The following is a 16,284-nucleotide window of genomic DNA, read 5'->3' on the forward strand; positions in this document are numbered from 1 at the left end:
CGACCGAAAACAGCCCGAGGAAGACCGGCCGCCGGCGTGCATGCAAAGAATGGCTTTCATATTAATAACGTGTTACGCCCCCTCGCGCGTGATGATACTGCGCCGCGCGCGGGAGCAGGCAAGCGGTTTTGATCGACTATGTGGACAATGCGCCATCGCGGCGGGTCAAAGACGGGATGCGCAAAAAACTCCCGTCCCTCTCAGCCGCGCTCAACGCTCTAAAACCCCGGGCGTCTTTCCGAACGCCGCCCGGGAATCTTCGACGCGTGCGTGATCGACTACTGAATCACCCCTCCCCGGTAAGTGAAGGCTTACATTCGCTTACTTGTCGGAGGAGAACTCGGCGTCGATGACGTCGTCGGGCTTGGAGTCGCCGCCGGGGGGCGCGCCGCCCTCGCCGCCGGGGGGCGCGCCACCCGCGCCCGCGCCCTGGTACATGGCCTGACCCATCGCCATAACCTCCTGCTGAAGCGCCTCTTGCTTCTCCTTCATCGCGGCGAGGTCGTCGGCCTCGATCGCCGCACGGAGCTCGGCAACCTTGCCCTTGACCTTCTCCTTGGTGTCCTCGGGGATCTTATCCCCGAGCTCCTCGAGCTGCTTCTCGGTCTGGTAGCACATCGAGTCGGCGGAGTTCTTGGTGTCGACGGCGTCGCGCTGCGCCTTGTCAGCCTCGGCGTTGGACTCGGCGTCCTTCACCATCCTCTCGACCTCGTCCTCGGAGAGGGTGGAGGCGCCGGTGATCTTGATGTCCGCCGCCTTGCCGGTACCCTTGTCAACCGCGGAGACGGAGAGGATGCCGTTGGCGTCAATGTCAAACTTCACCTCAATCTGGGGCACACCGCGGGGCGCGGAGGGGATGCCGTCGAGGCGGAAGTTGCCGAGGGACTTGTTGTCCTTGACGAACTCGCGCTCGCCCTGGAGGACGTTGATCTCGACAGAGGTCTGGCCATCCGCGGCGGTGGAGAACACCTCAGACTTGGAGGTGGGGAGGGTGGTGTTGCGCATGATGAGCTTGGTCATCACGCCGCCGAGGGTCTCGAGACCGAGGGAGAGCGGGGTGACATCGAGAAGGACGATGTCGGACACCTCGCCGCCGAGGACACCCGCCTGGACAGCCGCGCCGAGCGCGACAACCTCGTCGGGGTTGACGGACATGTTGGGCTCCTTACCGGTGAGCTTCTTGACGAGGGCGCGAACCGCGGGGATGCGGGTGGAGCCGCCGACGAGGATCACCTCGTCCATGTCGTCGAGGGAGAGCTTGGCGTCGCGGAGGGCGTTCTCGACGGGCACCTTGCATCGGGTGATGAGGTCGTCGCAGAGCTCCTCAAACTTGGCGCGGGAGAGGTTGGTGTCGATGTGCTTGGGGCCGTCGGCGGTGGCGGTGATGAAGGGGAGGGAGATGGCGGTGTTGGCGGTGGAGGAGAGCTCCATCTTGGCCTTCTCGGCAGCCTCGGTGAGACGCTGCAGCGCCTGCTTGTCCTTCATGAGGTCCACGCCCTCAGCCTTCTGGAAGTCGGCGGCGAGCCACTCGACGACGCGCTTGTCAAAGTCGTCGCCGCCGAGGAAGGTGTCACCCGAGGTGGAGAGCACCTCGAAGACGCCGTCGCCAACCTCGAGGATGGAGACGTCGAAGGTACCGCCGCCGAGGTCGAAGATGAGGATGGTCTCGTTGGACTTCTTCTCGAAGCCGTAGGCGAGGGACGCGGCGGTGGGCTCGTTGATGATGCGGAGCACCTCGACGCCGGCAATCTTACCGGCATCCTTGGTCGCCTGGCGCTGGGAGTCGTTGAAGTAGGCGGGGACGGTGATGACCGCCTTGGTGACGGTGTCGCCGAGGTAGGAGGCGGCGTCGTCGCAGAGCTTGCGGAGGACCTGCGCGGAGATCTCCTCGGCGGCGAAGTCCTTGCCGGCGACGGAGGACTTGATCTTCACGTTGCCGGTGTCGCCCTTGACCACGGAGTAGGGCACCTCGCGGTCCTTCTCGCCAACCTCGTCCCAGCGGCGGCCGATGAAGCGCTTGACGGAGAAGAAGGTGTTCTCGGGGTTGACCACGCCCTGACGCTTGGCGATCTGCGGGGGAAATTGGGAGGCATCGAGCGTCAGCGACGGGCGAGGGTCTCGGAATTTACGTCGTCGGAGCGGGCGGAAAAGAAACTTCCTTCCACCGCCGTCGGCGCCGGAAAGTGGATAACGGATCGGGGGGTGCGGGCGAACGGACCTGGCCGACGAGGCGGTCGCCGTTCTTGGCGTAGGCGACGACGGAGGGGGTGGTGCGGCCACCCTCGGAGTTGGTCACGATGGTGGGAGAGCCACCCTCCATGGCGGCGACCTGCGAGGATAGGGGAGGAGACGAGGCGATCAGAGTTTGTTGGACGAGTCGAGCAGGTGTCGGCGGCCGCAAAGGGGGCACCCAATTAATTCGCTGCAGGTGGGGACTCGGGTGCGGTGGTTCGGGGCGCGTGTCGGGGCACCGCCCGCCGGACGCGCCCCGTGGTCACGCCCGAGGATGATGTGGGCGTCCGCGGGTCGGCGCACGCCCGAGACATCGCGCGTTCGCGCTTCCTCGCGGCCGCGAACCGAAACCCTCCAACCCTGAAAAAAGCAGGCTCCAAACGACGCGTGCGTGCTGATGCCGGTCCGAGGAACGCCGGAAGCGTGGGCGCGGCGGGCGACGCGAGGGGGTACGTACCGCGGAGTTGGTGGTGCCGAGGTCGATACCGACGACCTTCTCCGCGACGACGCGGAGGGGCTGGTGGGCGGCGACGCGGCGGCCCATGGACACCGCGCGAGCCTTGAGGGGCTTGCCGGCGAAGCCGGACACGCCGACCGCCTGACGGCTGCCGGTGAAGGACTTGCCGATCTTCACGGCGCCGGACGCCATGGTGGGCTGAGCGGTGACACGAGCGCTCATCTTGTGTCTCTGACGAAAGTTTCCGACTCGAAGAGTTGGATTTGGTGCGACGGCTTTGGTCGCGACGCGTGCGTTGTGCCCCGTCCCGGCGACGATTGAGCCGCTTTATTCCGCACCTTTCTCGGGCTACGTAAGCACTTTCCGGGAATTCCTGAGGCTCGGAAACGCGTTTCGAGGTCTGTGACCCTCGAATGGATAGCGATGCATTTGCCTAATTCACCTCTTCTCGCCTGACTGTTTGCGCTTCGGGATCGAATTATCCGTAACCGTGAACTCGGAACAGAAGGCTATGGAAGCATTTGGCCGAAAGGTGCCACGTCACACGCAAAAAGTTCACCCTCTTCCAAGGTTCGTACCAGCAGCCAGTCACCACGAGGCTTGGGCTTTTCCCGGTGTCGTCGGAGTCGTCCCAGTGTCGACATGCCCCGGCTGCTGCTCGCCGCGGTCGTGCTCGCGATACTCGCTCAACGCGCCTCGGCGCGCACCCGCGCAGCGCCCTCGCCCATCGCATCGCCGGGAGGACGCATCGACGACGACTACGACGAGGACGACGGGTTCGACCTCGACGAGGACGCCTTCCTCTTCTTCGCCGACGAGGAGGAAACGTTCGACGCGGCTGCGGCGGCGAGGGAAGAGCCGGAGCAGGTGGACGTCAGCGGCGGGGGGCGCGTCGGGGATGCGCTCCCCGCGGAGTCGTTCTGGCGCGCGGTCGCGGACGCGTTGGGGCTGGACATGTTCGGCAACCCGCGACGGGCGAGCGCGTCGGCGGGTGGAAAAACTTCACGCGCGCGCGCGGGTAGGGCGCGCACGAGCTCCGCGGGTCCCAACGCCTTCTGCCTGAACGTCTCCGAACCGAGGTACTACGCCGCGCCCGCGCAGTGCGCGTGCGACTGCGCCGGGTGCAACTGCCGCCGCTACTACGCGTGCTGGGACTGCGAGGCGAACGGCGGGTGCCTCTCTCAAGCGACGTACCTCTGCGCGGAGGGAGACTTCAGCTACTTCAACGAAGAGCTTCAGGCTTGCGCGTGGGAACAGCCCAGGCCTCTGCCGTACGGGTGCCCGCCCAGGCCTCCGGGGCCGCCGAAACCGCCGCGGCCGCCGCGGCCGCCCGCGGGTCCTCCCAGGCCGGAGAGGCCGCCGCCGCTGCCGGGATTCCCGTCGCAACCGCCCCGGCCCGTCGGTCCCACGTTTACGCCCCAGCCCGGTCAGTTCCCGGGGGGTCAGTTCCCAGGGGGTCAGTTTCCCGGTCAGTTCCCGGGGCAACAGCCGGGCCAGTTTCCCGGTCAGTTTCCCGGGCAACAGCCGGGCCAGTTTCCCGGGCAACAGCCTGGACAGTTTCCCGGGCAACAGCCTGGACAGTTCCAGCCGGGCGTCGGACAACAACCCCAAAATCCGGGGCAACAGACGCAAGCCGGATCGTGCTCGAGCATTCCCCAGTGTAACTCGTGCCTGCAGACGTCCGATCAGAGCGCGTTCGTGTGCTGCTGCGATCTCGAGTGCACGAGCTGGAGCCCGAACCTACCGAACCAGCCGCCGGGTTTCCTCGGCTGCTGCAACGACTACAACCAGGTGTGCGCGCGTCAACAGGGTCGACGTCTTCGTCTCTAGAGTTGATATTAGCTAGACTCGCGTCAACTCGCGTGTGATGTTCCATCTACAGCTAGACTACTCGCGGTACGGGACGGTGAGGAACGACGGATACGTCGCCGACGATTCCCACACGTTCACCTCCCCCGGGCAGTTGGGCGATCGAACGAGGAGCGAAACCCTGGCGTCGGTGACTCGGCGCGGGAACCTCGCGCCCCTCGCCTTTGCGCTGTGCCCGATGATCTTCGTCTCCACCGGCGCCATCGCCGGTTCGCGTGGGACTTGGACGAGCTCGAACGATTCCGTCCGGTCCGCGTCGCCGTCCCCGTCGAAGTCGTACACCACCGTCGTCTCCACCACGCACGGTCCCTCCCCGCGCGACCGCGTCGCCGTCGATCCGGCCCAAAACTTAAACGTCGTCTTAACGCCAGCCTCGGGCCTCAGCGGATCGTCGCGAAGGAAACCCCCGCCGCCGTTCGAACCCCCCCCCCGCCTCGACACGAGCGTCCCGCGCACCGCCCCGACACCGCTGCTAAACACGACGCCCTCAATCGGGACGGTCACCTTGTTCGCGATGGTATCCACGCTGGGGTTCACCCGGACCAACGCGCCGGTCGTCGAGACGTAAAAGTTATTGGGAGCGTCGAGCGACGCGACGCCGACAAAGTGACAGTCGCGCTGCGGGAACGCGTCGGGCTCGCGCGAACGTAAACGAAAGTACCGGTCGATGGCCCACGCCGCGTGGTCCCGTAGAAGCGTGTTGGGGCGTTCAAGTGCCCCGCCCGCGCCGATGGGCGCGCAGGATACGCCACTCTCGGGAGCGCACGCGAAATCGAGAACCGCCTGCGCCTGCTCGTCGGTGACGGCGTCTTTCAACACGCACGGGCGCGAACGACGCCCGCTCGTCACCGCGCCGCGCCGCGGCGTCGACTCGCCGGTCACCACCTGGTCGCCGAGGACGGGCACGAGCGTTCCGTTGTCCTCCTCCTCCTCCTCCTCCTCCTCCTCATCGTCGTCGCGGCGTGACTTGGACTTTTTCGCCGCGCCGTATCCGGGCCACTGTCCGGCCATCACGACGCCCCGTCGGGACTCCGGCGCCGCGGTTCGCCTCGTCGCGAGCTTGAGCCCTTCGGTGTCCCGCCCGCGCCACGGGTTGACGGATTCGAGCGCGGACGGCCGGCTCCGCTGGTGGAACGACCACCGATCGGGGCGGAGCCGTGTACCCGCGGCCCCGAGCGCGGCCCCGTGCCGCCCGCCGGATACCGACGCGGAGTACCCGGCGCATCCCGCGACCGCGAGGAGCGAGACGAGCGCGATGACGCCGCGAGGGAGACGGCGCGGCGCGGCGCCGTCGCCCGCGTCGAGCGCATCGCGCGCGCTGGTTCCGGCGATCATCCCGCGGCTCCGCCCGCATCGCGCATCGCCCGCAGCGTCGTCTGCGCCGGCCTCCACGTCGCGCGGGAGCAGCGGGACGCTCTCCTCGCGACGTCCCCGTCCCGATACCGCCGAGGCGATCGCGGAAAACATGTCGACGGATGCCGCGCGGAGCTACTCCCCGCGCGCGCCTCTCAGTGAGAGGTCTCGAAAACGCATGCGGGTGTTATCGTCTTGCAGTGCTGGACAGCGCCTGAATAACGAAAATCTGGATTCAGACTCCTTCGCATACGTTTCTCGAGTGAAACCACGTCAATTAGTGAATTATCACCATGTTGAATGCACATACGAGAACTGTGTCATTTTACAGTTAGGCGATTTCTAACTTGCGTCCTCCTCATCCTCCGCGTCGTTCCCTTCCCAGTGGTTCACGGCGGCGACCACCATCAGGTCCCCCTCCACGTTCACCGCGGTCCTGCACCGATCCAAGAACCAGTCCAGCGCGGCCAACACGCCGACGTCCCCGGCGAACTCCTCGAGCCCCGCGGCTTGCAGGACGATGAGCATCGTCACCAGCCCGGCGCTGGGCACAGCCGCCGCGCCCACCGCCGCTATCGTCGCCGTCGTCGCCACCACCGTCGTGCCCCACACCCCCAACTCCACCCCGTGCAGCTGCGCTATGAACAGCACCGTGAGCGACTCGTACAGCGCGGTGCCGTTCATGTTCGCGGTGGCTCCGAGGGGCAGGGCGAAATCGGCCAGAGCCGAGGGGACGCCCAACGTCTTGGCGCACCGCCGCGTCACCGGCAGCGTCGCGGACGAGGAATCAGTGGCGAACGCGGTGACGAGCGCGGGGGCGCCCTTTTGAAGCACCGCGCGCCACCCCGGCGTCTCATTCCCCCGGCCCAGCATCATCCGCCCGCTCCAGTTCCTCGTCGCCAACGCGTACATCGCGGGCAGAACAGCTCCGCCGTGAATCCCCAACCCGAGCAACACCGAACACAGGTACTTGCCCAGCGCGGCCAACGTCCCTGCCGGGTCGCACGAACCCGCGACGCGCCCGGCGACTAACGACAACACGCCGGGCGGCATCAATCCGATGGCCCATCCCACCGCCACCTCGATCGCCGCGTTCAACGAGTCGAGGAGGGCCACAGTGGGCGCCGCCGAATCGCCGGGCGACGCGCTCACCGCGGCTCCGAACATGAGCGACGCCGCTATGACCCCGAGCACGTCGCCTCGCGCCGCGGACTCGACGATGTTATCGGGAACGAAGCTCCGGGCGGTGTGAAGGAGCGAATCGACCGCGCTCACGCCGGCGGTGGCGTTGACGACGCTCGGCGGCGGCGGCGACGGTTTTGACGACGGTTTTACGACGGTTTTGTCGCATCGCGCTCCGTCGACGACGACGCCGACCCCCGGACGGACGATTTCGACGACGATGATGCCCAGGGCGCACGCCACCAGTGTTGTGAGCGCGTAGCTCGCGACGAGCCGCTTCGCGACCCTCTTCGCGGAACCCCCGGACCGCGCCGACAGGGAGGTGACACCGCGGGACATGGTGACGGCGACGAGCGGGATGATGAGCGCTCGGAGCAGGCGCATGAACAGCTCGCCCGGGAAGCCGATGAGCTCCACCGCTCGCGGCGTCGGATTCGCCGCGCGGACAATGGAGCCGACGACGATTCCGAGCATGACGCCGACGATGGTCTTGATGAGCAGCGGCTCAGCCTTGAGCGCGCCGAGGCAGGATGAGGACGATTCCGCGTTTTCGTCGTGGTCCACCCGCCCCGACGACGCGTCGTTGCCGTCGCGCCGAGCGCCCTGCGCGTCCCCGGAGGAGGACTCAGCCCCGCCGTGGAGTAGGGAGGCGCCGTCCGAGCTCGACATCTCCCTCATCTCCACCTCCCTCATGACCGTCCTCGCGCGCTGATCCCAAGTGGCTGCTCCAATAATTCCGAGAGAAGGTGCCCACCGCGCAATCCCCTCTTATACTTGTATTGTCACCGCCGACGAAAATGTCGCCGCCGCCGCCACACTTCGCGGGGCGCCCGGTGCGGGTGGGGCAGGTCCGAGGGAACGATGAGCGCCGCTACCAGGTTACACGTGAGCGGTCTGCCGCGCGATCTGCTGGACGACGATCTCTGCGCGAGGTTCACCCCGTTCGGCGCGGTGTCGGACCTGGAGGTGTGCAGGGAGAAGGAGAACTCCCCATTCTTCGCGGACGGCCGAACCGATGATCTCGCGCCCTCTGTCCGAGGCGGCCGAGGGGGTCGCGGCGGCGCGGGCGGTCGGGGTAAGAAGAAAGGCCGCGGTGGCGACAGACTCCCGCCGTCGCGGCCGCCGCCGTGCCGCGGCTACGCCTTCGTCACCGTGGCCTTCCCCGACGACCACGCGCTCCGCCGATGCCTCAACGCGTACAACGGCACCAAGTGGAAAGGCGGTACCATCCACGTCCACCCCGCGAAGCCGAAGTTCGACGAGCGACTCCGCATGGAACGCGAGGGGATCCACCCGGGACGTCCGGGGATGCGCGCGGAGGTTGACGACGACGAGGCCCTTCGCGGCGACGACGTAAATTCCGACGTAAATTCCGACGACGAGACGCGGCGTTTGGCGAACGACGGGAGCGACGAGCGCCAGCCGCTGAGGCCGGGCGACCTTCTGGAGATCGACGGCCGCGTCAGAAACTCCAAGGTTATCGTGACGTACGCGACGGGGGCGACGACGCACGTCAAAGGCGAGGGTTCGTTTGAAGACGACGCTTCGAACGTACCGGCCACCCCGGACTGGACGCCGTTCCCAGATGACGCGTCGAACCGAACGCTTCGCAAACTGTGCCAGCTGCCGGGGCTAAGTCCAGCTGTGGGGACTGTGGCGGGGGGAGGACGATGCCGACGAGACGACGACGACGAGACGGAGATCATCCGCGACGAGGAGGAGGAGGAGGAGGGGGAGGAGGAGGAGGAGGACGGCACGGCTGGCGACGGCGCCACGGGTAGGGACGGTTGGGGACGTCGCGGCGAGCCAGCCGGCGACACAGCGGATAGGTTCAACCTACCTCGAGAGTTCTTCAACTCGGACGTCGCGGCGGCACGCGCGGCGAGGAGCGCGGCCGGCGGCGGCGACGACACGGGCGGACGCGCGGGGTCGAAGAGCAAGCGAAGGAAAAAAGATACGGTGGAGATGCGCGCGCTGGCGGCGTTCCTCGGCAGCGACAGCGACGACGGCGACGAGACGGAAGGGGCGGACGGGGCGACACGGCTGGTGGCGGAGGCGACGCGACCGGCGGCCGAACCGGTTCCGGCGAAGAAGCCGACGAGGGATGGCGCGCCATCCAAACCCGCGGCGACGCGACTGGCGGAGCCGGAGGAGGGCGGGATTCCGATGGCGAAGGCGGGGTCCTGGTGGTGGGAGAGCGGATCCGCCGCCCCGGGAGGCGCGGGAACGGGGACGGGGACGGGGACGGTGACGGTGACGGGGACGGGCGGCGGTCTCGCCAAGGACTTCTTTGCGACACAGCCGGCGGCTCCGGCGAGGGACTTTTTCCGCGCGGTGGGCGCGGCGCCATTTGCGCCCCGGTCCAAGTCCTCGGCGCTTGATGCCGCGGACGACGACGAGGCGGAGGACGGAGAGGAGAGCGACGGGGACGTTGAGATCGACGTGGACTCCGACGCGTTCTCCGAGGACGACGAGAGCGCCGAACCGTCCGACGACGACGACGACGGGGAGGAAGAGGAGGAGGAGGAGGAGGAGGAGGATGGCTCGGAGGGCGCCTCTTCCGACGACGACGACGACGACGACGACGAGGGGGAGTTCGAGGACGAGTCGAGCGGCTCGGAGGACGGCGAGGGTGACAGCGACAGCGGGGACCTCGGCGTGGTGGACTTCGACTGACATCCGAGCCGCAGCGACGAACCGTAGAGCCGGAGGAAATAAACTCACTGTTTTGCCGGTCCTTTCCTTTCCCTCGCATCCTGTCTGCGCATCGACTTCATCAGTTGCGGTTCGCTTGTAATTTTGCCGGAGGACCCAGGTCCAGCCCGCCGCCGCTCACGGGCCTCACAACCCCACGCGCCTCGGCGCGCCGATCGACTCGATTCGGCAGTCCGAGCGGCGCTCACGGGTGCGAGACGCCGGAGGAGGCGCGCGAACCGAGACGAAACCGGAACGCAGCGCGGCGCAGGGCGGGTGATCGGAGGGCGGGGTTCGGCGGGGACCGATGCAGCCCCCAGGCGGACCTCACGGTGGGCCCGGCGCGGCGGCCGCCTGGCAGGCCTACTACGCCCGCCAGGCCGCCGCGCAGCAGTACGTGCAGCAGCACGGCGCCGCCGCCGCATCGCCCGCCGCCGTGGCCGCCCACCAGCCCGGCCAGCCCGCGCCCGGATCCGCCGAGCACACCGCCGCGTGGCAGGCCTACTACGCCAACCAGGAGGCGTGGCGTCGCTACTACGCCGCGCAGGGCCGGCCCCAACCCGTCGCGCCGCAGCCCGGGTACCCGGCCGCCCCAGCTCCCGGAGGAGGATACCAGCCAGCCGGGGTTTCCGCCGGTCACGCGGTCACGCCGCTGCCGCCCCCTAACGTCACGCTGCAGAAGAACCCCGCCATCGCCGGTTTCAGACCCGCGGGCGCGGCCGCTGCGCCCGGGAGCTACGCGCAGGCCGCCGGCGCGCCGCCCGCGTCTTCGTCCGCGGGTAAGGTCGCCGGCGTGTCTTCCGGCGGCGGCAAGTCGGCGAGCGGCGGCGGCAAGAAAGATTGGCCCCCCGCGCTCAAGTCGTTTGTCGAGCGATGCTTCGAGGCGTGCAGGCACGACCCGGGTCGAAAGGAACGCGTCACGAACGAGCTGAAGCGGATCATCGAGCGCGCGTCCGCGATGAACGCGCTGTGGAGCAACGAGCCGGGGGTGAGCGACTGGGACCTCATGCCTGTTCCGGGGGGAAGCGGGCCCGAACGCGTGGACTCGCCCGGCCTGACCTATCGCCCATACCAGGGGGGCTACGTCGGGCATCAGCACGCGCAAGCCTCGCAAAAGGCGCCCGAGTCGCCCAAGGATCCGTCCAAGAAGCAGTCGAAGAAGGCGCAGAAAGCCGCGGCGAAGGCGCAGAAGGCGGCGGCGAAAGAGGCGGCGAGGGAGGCGGCGGCGAAAGAGAGAGAGTCGGCGGCGATTGACAAGAAGCGCTCGCACGCGAACGTTCCGCTGGAGGAGGAGCTCGACACGGACGCGGAGCGGGCGAAACGGGCGCGACGGATGGGCCGGTTCGGCACGGGAGAGGCCGTGGGAGGCGGGAAGAAGGCTGCGCAGCTCGCGGCGGAGAGGCACGAGCGGTTGAAGAGCATGAAGCTCGTCGCCGCGGGGGTGGACAACGACGAGGAAAAGGAGGAGTTTTGGGACTCCCTCACCATACGCGGCACGAACACGAACCTCGAAAAGTCGTACTTCAGGCTGACGTCCGCGCCGGACCCGGCGACGGTCAGGCCCCAGCCCGTGCTGGAGAAGGCGTTGCGCAGACTCAAGACGGAGGCGGCGGGCGAATCGTACTTTTACCTGCAGGACCAGATGAAGGCGCTTCGGCAGGATCTCACGGTGCAGCGCATACGCAACTCGTTCACCGCGGAGGTTTACGAGCACCACGCGAGGGTGGCGCTGGCGAACCAGGACTTGGGAGAGTTTAACCAGTGCCAGACGGTGCTGAAAACGCTGTACGGCGAGGGCGTGAGCGGTCAGGAGGTTGAGTTTTTGGCGTACAGGGTGCTGTACAGCGCAATCACCGGCGTGACTGGGAGCAACATCAACACGGTGCTGTCGACGGCGTGCGCGATGCGAACGGAGCCCGCGATCGCCCACGCGCTGGCGGTTCGATCCGCGCTGCAGGATGACAACGCGGTGGAGTACTTCCGTTTGTTGGGCGCGGCGCCCAGTTTGGGGCACAGCGGCACCGGCGACCTGATGAGCCAGCGGAACGAGCAGGTTCGGTTCAGGCACGTCACCGTGGCGTGCAAGGCGTTCCAGCCGAGGGTTCCCGTGGCGCATCTCGCCCGGGTTTTGGGTTTCACGCTGCACCGCGCGTACGTCCCGGGCGACGGCGAGCGGGACCCGGTGGTTGGTACCGACGGGGCACCGCGGGTGGACCCCCCTTGGGCGCAGCCGGAGGATGTCGACGAGTGCGTTCAATGGCTCGAGGCGCACGGCGCGGTGGTCAAGGACGACGGCGGCGTTCCGTCGGTGGACTGCAAGGAGAGCGCCCCGAGGCTGTTCGTGCCGGAGGATAAGAACGCGGTGGCGCACGGGGATCAGACGCTGGACATCGCCGATTTTATGGCGTCGTTCTAGCGGCGTTTAGTAGTCTAGTAGAGGTTGTCACCTGCCGCCACTGTTGTTCAACTGGAAATTGACCGTTGACCGTTGGCCGCGACGAGAAAATGGAGAAATCGCCAACGCGCTTTTGGGTTCTCCGAGGAACGCAGTGTCCAGGCGCGCGCATCGCCCGTGCCACCGAGCGTCTGAGTCCGCAGACCGCCGGTAGCGATGGTCGGGCACGACCCCTACGGCAGCCCCTCGGCTATCGGGGCCAGGACGACGCGACCGCAGGACCTGAAATGGGTTGCCGACCCCAATAACGCCCGTTCGTACGAGGAGATGAAGCAGGCGGCGAGCACGGTGGAGAGCCAGGTGAACCAGCTCAAGCTGGTCGTCCACAAGGCATTGGGAGGCGGCGACTTCGACGCGGCGCTGAAGGCCAGGAAAGAGCTCGAGGGCGAGTGGTGGGACACCAAGGAGCAGATGGAGAGCCACAAGATCGTGAGCTACCAGCAGGCTGACGTCTACATCAAGCGCGCGGCGTCGCGCATGTCCACGCACCGCAAGTGGTACGCCACCCAGAACAAGCGCGCGAACAAGACGATCGAAGACGCCCTCGAGGAGCTCCGCCTCGCCTCCCTCGTCCTCCAGCAGAAGCAGACGGAGGAGGAGCAATCCGCGGAGCAGTTGGCCAAGGCGTCGGCGGAGTTGACCAAGTCGGTCCGAGCGGAAGCCGCCGCCGTTCAGCGCCTGCGCGCCGACCTCGACCCCATCGTCGCCGCCGTCACGTCAGACATGGAGCGGCTACGGACAGACCTCACGCGCTGGTCCTCTGCGCGCGCGGGTAAGACGCACGTGGTCGCAACCGTCGAGCAGAGGATCGACGCGCCGGTGGCTACGCCAGTGCGGGACGGTCCGCCGCCGCCGATCGTCCCGGCGTCCCCGGCGCCCCACGTCGCGGCCGCCGGCGTTCCCCACTCGGGCCCCAGTGTCGAGCCTCAGGTCATCGTCAAGGAGGTGGTCAAGTACGTCGACAGGATCGTGGAGCGCGAGGTTCCCGTTGAATCTGCGCGTTCCATCGATTCCGCCGCCGACGTCGAGCGACGGCGACTGGCCGACGACCTTCGAAGGGTCACCGCGCGGTGCGCCGCCCTCGACGACGAATGCGCCGATGTTCGCGCCGCGCACAGACGCGACGCCGCCAAGCTCGCCGAGCAGATTGAGTCTTTGCGCGACGCGCTCTCGAGAGAATCGGCGTCGACTTCGGTGCTCAAGGCGGAGGCTGAGAAGTGGCGCGCCATGTACGACGCCGTGAGGGACGACGCGTCCAACGACTCGCAGGCCAGGGCGGAGGCGGACGCGCTGCGCATGTCGGTTCAGCACGCGGAGGACCGGCACAGGCGCGAGCTCATGCTGCTGGGAACGGAGCACGGCAATGCGTACGCCGCGCTGAGAAAATCAGTCGCCGCCGCCGAGAAGCGCTGCGCGGATCTGGAGTCTCAGGTGGAGGCGGCGGAGAAGCGGTGCGGGACGGAGGAGAAGCGGAGGCGGGAGGCGGACGATAAGCGCGCGGAGCTCGAGCGCCAGCTGCGGCTGCTGCAGGCGGACACCCGGACCAACGCGGATAGGGCGATGAGCAGCGCGAGGGATCTGATGGACCAGCTCTCCTCAGCGGACGCGAGGATCCGAGTGCTGCAGGAGCAGAAGGAGGAACTTGCCAAGAAACTGGCCGAGATGGAGGAGACCAACACCAAGCTGCTGGGTCAGAACAGCGGCAGCGACTGGAGGCTCATCGCCGCCGAGGCGAAGCTCAAGCAAACTGCGGATCACCTCGCGTCGGAGCAGCAGGAGACTGCGCGACTCAACGCGGAGATTGATAAGCTCACCGAGCAGGTGCGACTGGCGAGGGACACCGCGAGGGCGTCGGCGACGAACGACCTACCGGGCGTCATCGCGGGTCTGGAAGCAGAGATTGCGACGCTCCAGAAGAAGCACAAGCTCGCGCTCGACCAGGAGAAGGAACTCGCCGCGGCTGAGGCTGAGCGCGTGAAGCTGCTGCACGAGGCTGAGGTGAGGAAGCTGACGTCGCTGCAGGAAGCCGAGCAGCTCCGCTTGACTGAGCTGGACAGACGCACGGCTGAGCTGCTCGCGACTGAAAAGGAGATTCGCGCCTCCACCGAGGAGGAGGCCAAACGACTTCGAGCGGACAAGGAGGCTCTCCGCGAGGAGCTCTCGCAGATCAAGGATGACTTGCGCGGCGCCAAGGCTGATTTGACGTCCCTCGAGAAGGCTCTGAGGGATTCCGTGGAACAGACCAACGAGCTTCGCGAAAAAAACGAAGAGCTTCGCGCGCAAAAGGCGAAGGTTCAGGAACGCGTCGTCGAGGTGCCCGGCCCCGAACGGATCGTCACCAAGGAAGTCATCAAGGAGATCGAGGTGCCCGGCCCCGAACGGGTCGTCACCAAGGAAGTCATCAAGGAGGTTCCCGTCCCCGGCCCCGAACGAATCGTCACCAAGGAGATCATCAAGGAAGTCGAGGTGCCCGGCCCGGAACGGATCGTCACCAAGGAGATCATCAAGGAGGTTCCCGTGGAGGGCCCCGAGCGCGTCGTCACCAAGGAGATCATCGTCGAAGTTCCCACGCCGACGGCGACGCCGCCCGCGTCCCCGGCGCCCAAGACCGCCGCGCCCGCCCCCGCGTCGCCCGACCCCGCGCTCGTCAAGCAGATCGAGGCGCAGGCGACGAAGATCGGCCGCCTCGAGGCTGAACTCGCCGCCGCGGAGGACGCCAAGAGAGCCACGGAGGACGCCAAGAGAGCCGCGGAGGAGGAGAGGGCCAAGGCTCTCAAGGACGCCGAGCTGAGCAAGGCTGCGCTGGAGAGCGCGAAGGAAGCCGCGCTCGCGAAGGAGAAGGAGCGCGCCGACGCGGAGGCTGCGGAGAAGTCAAAGGCTCAGCAGCCGGTGGCGGAGGCGGCGTCCGCGGCGCCCGCGCTGGCCGTCATGCACGCCAGCAGCCGGCCGCAGACGCCCAAGCAGCCCACCAGGCCGAGCACCCCCAAGCCCGGGCTGGACGACGAGCAGGTCGAGTACCTCCAGTACCAGTACAGCGCGGCGAGCGACAACCTCGCGGTGCTGGCGCTGCTCGTGCAGGAAGCCGCGGTGCAGCACCTGTGGGTGGACGGCCCGAGACGGGACAAGAAGCCGCTCAAGTTTGGCCAACCCCACGGCCCGATGGCGAGGACCGCCGGGAGGTTCATCGTCAACTTCATCTACCCCAGGGCGTTCGTGTTTCTGTGGTGGGAGGTTGCCATGTTCGTCGCCGCGGTTTGGTTTGCGTGCATCCTCGGGTACGCGTATTTTCACGGCGACGGATTGGGCAACCACCCGGCGGTGCTGCTGTCGCCCTTCATCCCGTCCATCGCGGCGCTCACCGCCAGGACGTACAAGTACTGCAGGGTTGACCAGGAGACGTTCAGTCGGGACGCGCCCAGGTTCCTCATCGACGCCCTGCACCTCGCGTGCTTTCCCCTCGGGTTCATCTTGATCTTCTGCAAGCTCTGGGACGATCAGGGCGATATCCCGTGGTGGCTCGCCATCTTCTTCCCGTGGCTGGCGATGACCCGCATCTTGGTGGAGACGATGCACGACGTGGTGGTGAAGATGCCGCTGACGGAGTTTGGGCAGCTCGGGTACGGCGCCGACGGCACCGCGTACGAGTACGCGTTTAGCGACCCGGGCAACGACGACTTGGACGTCGTCGAGGCTGTGGGCAAGTCCCCGAGCGCGGCCAGGGCTCTCGACATGGACGTCGTCCCTCCCATGCCCCCGCCGCCTCCTCCTCCTTATCCCGACGCTACGCCGCAGCTCTCCGCGTCCGCGTCCGCGTTCACGCCCGGGGGTGGAAGCCGGGGGGGTAGCAGGCCGGGGAGCCGGGGCGGGGACTTTGGCTCGTTTCTGCGCACATCCAGGTCCAACGGCCAGGAGCAGTTCACCGACATCGGGGGACCGGGCGGGGGCGTCGCGGTGAGCGACGAGGGGGTTAGGATGACGAACGTTCCGTCGCCGAGGGAGTACGCGGCGGGAGGTGACCAGCGAGTGTGAGTGAATATAGACA

General features: G+C 67.4%; 7 protein-coding genes across 7 annotated transcripts; 4 read left to right on the forward strand and 3 right to left on the reverse strand.

The window, feature by feature from the left end:
* Positions 1-39: 39 nt before the first annotated feature.
* Positions 40-2,881, reverse strand: MICPUN_61327 (stromal heat shock protein 70 kDa, chloroplast precursor; the record flags this gene model as incomplete). The annotated part of the gene is made up of 3 exons (XM_002504553.1): positions 40-2,070; positions 2,156-2,422; positions 2,690-2,881. 3 exons carry the CDS (start codon positions 2,879-2,881, stop codon positions 322-324), a joined length of 2,208 nt encoding a protein of 735 aa, XP_002504599.1. The 3' UTR covers positions 40-321.
* Positions 2,882-3,331: 450 nt separating this feature from the next.
* MICPUN_113372 (hypothetical protein) lies at positions 3,332-4,519 on the forward strand (the record flags this gene model as incomplete). Its single annotated transcript, XM_002504235.1, has 1 exon — positions 3,332-4,519. The coding sequence occupies one exon, from the start codon at positions 3,332-3,334 to the stop codon at positions 4,517-4,519; it is 1,188 nt and encodes a 395-aa protein (XP_002504281.1).
* On the reverse strand, positions 4,511-6,025 carry MICPUN_61329 (carbohydrate-binding module family 43 protein; the record flags this gene model as incomplete). The annotated part of the gene is made up of 1 exon (XM_002504554.1): positions 4,511-6,025. The coding sequence occupies one exon, from the start codon at positions 6,023-6,025 to the stop codon at positions 4,577-4,579; it is 1,449 nt and encodes a 482-aa protein (XP_002504600.1). The 3' UTR covers positions 4,511-4,576.
* A 228-nt stretch (positions 6,026-6,253) lies between these two features.
* Positions 6,254-7,762, reverse strand: MICPUN_84832 (Dicarboxylate/Amino Acid:Cation symporter family; the record flags this gene model as incomplete). Its single annotated transcript, XM_002504555.1, has 1 exon — positions 6,254-7,762. The coding sequence occupies one exon, from the start codon at positions 7,760-7,762 to the stop codon at positions 6,254-6,256; it is 1,509 nt and encodes a 502-aa protein (XP_002504601.1).
* Positions 7,763-7,954: 192 nt separating this feature from the next.
* On the forward strand, positions 7,955-9,769 carry MICPUN_107431 (predicted protein; the record flags this gene model as incomplete). The annotated part of the gene is made up of 1 exon (XM_002504236.1): positions 7,955-9,769. The coding sequence occupies one exon, from the start codon at positions 7,955-7,957 to the stop codon at positions 9,767-9,769; it is 1,815 nt and encodes a 604-aa protein (XP_002504282.1).
* A 1,438-nt stretch (positions 9,770-11,207) lies between these two features.
* MICPUN_85328 (predicted protein) lies at positions 11,208-12,203 on the forward strand (the record flags this gene model as incomplete). Its single annotated transcript, XM_002504237.1, has 2 exons — positions 11,208-11,969; positions 12,018-12,203. The coding sequence occupies 2 exons, from the start codon at positions 11,208-11,210 to the stop codon at positions 12,201-12,203; spliced, it is 948 nt and encodes a 315-aa protein (XP_002504283.1).
* A 195-nt stretch (positions 12,204-12,398) lies between these two features.
* MICPUN_102306 (predicted protein) lies at positions 12,399-16,271 on the forward strand (the record flags this gene model as incomplete). The annotated part of the gene is made up of 1 exon (XM_002504238.1): positions 12,399-16,271. The coding sequence occupies one exon, from the start codon at positions 12,399-12,401 to the stop codon at positions 16,269-16,271; it is 3,873 nt and encodes a 1,290-aa protein (XP_002504284.1).
* Positions 16,272-16,284: the final 13 nt, after the last annotated feature.

The sequence above is a fragment of the Micromonas commoda genome, chromosome 9 (assembly GCF_000090985.2).
Source record: "Micromonas commoda chromosome 9, complete sequence".
Taxonomy (NCBI): domain Eukaryota; kingdom Viridiplantae; phylum Chlorophyta; class Mamiellophyceae; order Mamiellales; family Mamiellaceae; genus Micromonas; species Micromonas commoda.